Source organism: Nicotiana sylvestris, chromosome 5, assembly GCF_000393655.2.
Source record: "Nicotiana sylvestris chromosome 5, ASM39365v2, whole genome shotgun sequence".
Lineage (NCBI taxonomy): Eukaryota > Viridiplantae > Streptophyta > Magnoliopsida > Solanales > Solanaceae > Nicotiana > Nicotiana sylvestris.
Window position 1 is genome coordinate 113,027,584 of NC_091061.1, and position 4,816 is coordinate 113,032,399.

Here is a 4,816-nt window from a genome sequence, read left to right on the forward strand (position 1 = left end):
AACTCGCATAGCTCATCCACATTGGGCATATAAAATCGGGCATGCATCCTCAACATACCGTCATCCCTGATAGAAACCTCCTTGGCATCGATGTGCTATATCGTGTCCTTAAGGACATGCAAATAGGGGTTGGCATATTGACGCCCTCTAATGTGATCATATAAAAAAGATCGAGAAACCATGCAAGCAAGAACTCGACTGAGCTCCGAATCATCCAATCTAACAAACTAGTTGGCCAAGGCTTGAACATCCAATGCTAATGGCCTCTCAGCTGCCGGTAGATATGCTAAACTACCCAAGCTCTCCGCCTTTCGACTCAAGGCATCGTCCACCACATTGGCTTTTCCGGGATGATACAGAATGGTGATATCATAGTCTTTAAGCAACTCTAACCATCTCTGCTACCACAAGTTAAGATCTTTTTGTTTAAACAGATGTTGTAGACTTCGGTGGTTGGTACAAGGGACACCATACAAATAGAGCCGTCAAACCTTCTAGGCATGAACAATAGCTGCCAACTCCAAGTCGTGGACCAAATAGTTCTTCTCATGGACCTTCAACTTCCGAGACGCGTAAGCAATCACCCTACCATCTTGCATTAATAGCATGCCAATTCCAACATGTGACACTTCACAATACACAGTGTAAGACCCCGAACCCGTTGGCAATACCAACACTAAGGTTATAGCCAAGGAAGTCTTGAACTTTTGAAAGCTCTCCTTACACTCCTCAAACCATTTGAAAGGAGCACCTTCTAGGTCAATCTGGTTATAGGTGCCATAATGTATGAGAAAACCTATACAAAACGGCAATAATACCTGGCCAAACTAAGAAAACCCCGGATCTCAGTAGCTGAAGACGGTCTTGTCCAACTATGCACTACTTCAATTTTCTTTAGATCTACTTTGATCCCCTCACTCGACACTACATAACCCAAAAATGCCATTGAATCAAGGCAGAATTCACACTATGAGAATTTTGCATATAACTTCTTTTCTTTCAAGGTCTGGAGCACAATTCTCAAATATTGCTCATGATCATCCCGACTGAGGAAGTACACCAAGATGTCGTCAATAAGAACAATGGCGAAAGAATCATGATATGGCTTAAATATATTGTTCATCAGGTGCATAAATTCTGCTGGGGCGTTGGTCAACCCAAATGAGATCACAAGGAACTCATAGTAACCATATCAAGTCCTAAAAGCAGTCTTCGAAATACTTGAATCCCGAATCTTCAGTTGATGATATCCTGATCGCAAATCAATCTTTGAGAACACTCTGGCACCCTGTAGCTGATAAAATAAGGCATCAATGCATGGGAATGGGTACTTGTTCTTCACTGTAACCTTGTTCAACTGCCGATAATCAATACATATGTGCATAGAACCATCATTTTTCTTCACAAACAGAACTGGAGCAACCCAAGGTAATATACTTGGTTGAATGAAACCCTTATCAAGCAACACTTGAAAATCCTCCTTTAACTCCTTCAACTCCGCTGGGGCCACATGATATGGTGGAATAGAAATGGGCTGAGTTCCCAGCAATAAGTCAATACCAAAATTGATATCTTTATCAGGCGGCATACTTGGAAGATTTGCTGGAAATACATCTGGATAGTCTCTCAATATTGGAACGGACACAATGGTAGGAGTATCAATAGCGACATCTCTCACAAAGGCTAGGTAGGCATCACACCCCTTCTCAACCATCCGTTGAGACTTAAGGAATGACACAATCCTGCTAGGAACGTAATCCTGTACACCTCCACTCCAACCACGGTAAACCTGGTATAGCCAAAGTCACCATCTTGTTGTAACAATCAAGAATGGCATGATAGGGAGACAACCAGTCCATGCCCAAGATAACATCAAAGTCTACCATACTGAGTAATAATAAATCAACTCTAGACTCAAAACCACCAATAACAACTAAACACGACCGATACACACGGTCAACATCAATAGAATCTCCCACAAGCATGGACACATAAACTGGAGAACTCAAAGAATTATGAGATATACCCAAATATGGAGCAAGGTAAAATGATACATATGAGTAAGTGGAGCCTGGATCAAATAAGACAGATACATCACTATGACAAACTGAAACAATACTTGTGATAACTATCTAATGCAACTGCCTCCTTCTTACCGAGAAAAGTATAACACCTGGCTTGGCCTCCCCCTTTTGGGCGACCTCTACCCGCCTGACCTCCACCCCTAGCTGGCTGTGCAGGTGGAGTGGCAACTGGAGTAGTAACCACGACCTAAGAAGTCTGGGGGACCCTATGGAATACGTAGAGCCTGAATAGTCAGAAGAGGTGCACCCTTCTTGAGTCTGGGGCAGTCCCTCAACTTATGAAGGGTATCACCACACTCAAAACTAGCTCTTGGTGGGTGTGTCTGCCGAAACTGGCTCGGGCCTGGTCGGCTGGACTGATCGCTGAAAGCACCCCTTGTAAGAGGTGCACTAGATAGTGGCGATGCATAATGGGCAACCTGAGACCTGGAAGTAGTTGGAGTACCACTAGAAGCTCGAAATGTTGAATGGACTGGATGGATCACATAGCCCCGGCCATAAGGAGCTGCAACTGGGGCACGAGCACTACTATATCCGGTAGAATCTCGAGGCTTCTTGGCCTCTCTATCCTCTCTCTTACGGCCCCGCATACACTCCAATCTCTGTGTGATCTCTACCACATGTTGATATGGGGTATCTGTCTCCAACTCTCGATCCATGTTGAATCTAATACCATAGTTGAACCCCTCGATAAATTGACAGACTCGCTCTTTGACTGTGGAAACCAAGGTAGGTGCATGTTCGGACAGCTCACTGAATATGACAGTATACTCTAACACTGTCATATTACTCTAGTGCAGCTGCTCAAACTCTGCGCGCCATGCATCCTGATAGATCTGGGGAACAAACTCTATCAAGAACATCTTTGATAACTGAGCCCATATGAGTGAAGCTGCATCGGTTGGGCTACTCTCTTTGTAAGCCCGCCACCACTAATATGCTGGTCCCGACATCTGGAATGTAGTAAAAGCAACCCTGCTCGTCTTCACAATACCCATGGTATGGAGACTACAGTGACATTTCTCTTAAAAAAACATGTACATCCTTTGTAGCTAGGCCATTGAAGGTAGGACGATGGTACTTTTTGTACCTCTCAAGTCTAAGCTACTACTCCTCAAATGCCGCTTCACTAACCTCAGGATGAACTAGAACAACCGGCTGCACTATAATAACCTCTGAGGACTGGTCAACAAGGACTTGCTGCTCTAGGGTACGGGCAACGGGATTCTAAGCTCCTCCGCTAGCCTGAGATGTGGATGTTGCAAGTGGAATCAACCCCGCTTGAGCTAAGGTACTGAACATGCTCAAGAACTGTGCGAGGGTCTCCTAAAGTGCAGGGCGGCAACATGTGCCTCGGGTGGAAAAAATATATATATAAACAAATAGGTTCTAATTACTGCTCAAAAGTATTTTTTAGGTTAATGAGCCAAACACAAATTGTTTCTCATCAAAAGTACTTTTTTGAAAAGCATTTTTGAGAAAAACACCTTTCAAATTAAGTTGATTTTAGAAGCTTGACCAAATAAGTTATTAGTGTCATTGGTCAAATTTGTAGTCCAAATTTGTGTTACTTGTATGCTAAAGAGATATTAGGCAAGATACAATAGTATAACATATTTATATGTCATATAATAAAATATTTATAATTATAAATATTATATAACTAATTCAACTAAATTCATCATCTTTAAATGTTCAGAACACACTAAACCTCAGCGTATGCAACAGTTTAATTTTTTTGCATATATTTCATACTGATTGACGCAAAATACAAGTGTCACACACGTACATACGCACGTGCATGTGGTCTAATTAGTTGAGAGTTTAAATTAGAAGTGCGATGACTCGACGCTTTGGTAAGTTTTATGAATATAATGTCTACTAGGGGCGGATCTAGTGAGTTGTTAACAGGTTTAATTGAACCTATAACTTTCGACGCGGAGTAACAATTTATATGTAAAAATTCGTTAAAATTACAAAAATAGTATATATGAATCCATAACTTTAAAAATATAATTGATTCAATATTAAAATCTTATAAGTTACCCATAGAGTTTAAAGGCTGAATTCGCCTCTGCTCGATACTTTACCATATTCTTGTCGCAATAATAAAGGGATTTTTAACATAATCATCTTTGCGCCATTTATCTTTGTCTAATTTTTACTCCATCTCTTTGTGGGTTCATTTGGCTTTTATTGTTAATTAGTCTATTCGTCACATCACAATTGGCTGGAATACACTTGGTCCATCAACCCCCCCCCCCCCAAAAAAAAACAACAGGAAAAAAAAAGCCTCCCTAGAGAAAAATAAAATAAAACATAACTTATTCATTAGTTGCCTTTTGATGGTGGAGAAAGGGCAAAAGACTTCATTATGATCCACATGTATCGTTATTTTGCTTTCACTTTCTTTTTCTATGGGAGTAGGGGGTTTGGGGGGGTGTAGTCGGGGTAGGTTTAGTGGTTGGGGAAAGGACTAAGGATCCAACATTAAAAAGGTGAACTTCTTCCTTATGATTTTAAGGTTGTTCTGCTTCTTGCCAGCTAGCTTCTCAATGTGAAACAATGCAAGTCCCAATTTATGATGATTTTTTTTTATGGACCAAACTGCAATTCGTAGGCATGCGAAAATACCTAACACCCTACCCTATTTATCATATAATGGTCCTATGCATGGAGAACGGACATTTTCTTTCTTTATTTTCTTTTTTATTTTTCACTTTATATTCGTA

The 4,816-nt window shown here is 41.0% G+C and overlaps 1 protein-coding gene across 1 annotated transcript; it reads right to left on the reverse strand.

Annotated features, from left to right (window-relative positions):
* Positions 1-227: 227 nt before the first annotated feature.
* On the reverse strand, positions 228-2,869 carry LOC138869169 (uncharacterized). Its single transcript, XM_070146766.1, has 5 exons — positions 2,302-2,869; positions 1,884-2,071; positions 1,222-1,789; positions 507-796; positions 228-398 (listed from the first exon to the last, which is right to left on the reverse strand). The coding sequence occupies exons 1-5, from the start codon at positions 2,867-2,869 to the stop codon at positions 228-230; spliced, it is 1,785 nt and encodes a 594-aa protein (XP_070002867.1).
* Positions 2,870-4,816: the final 1,947 nt, after the last annotated feature.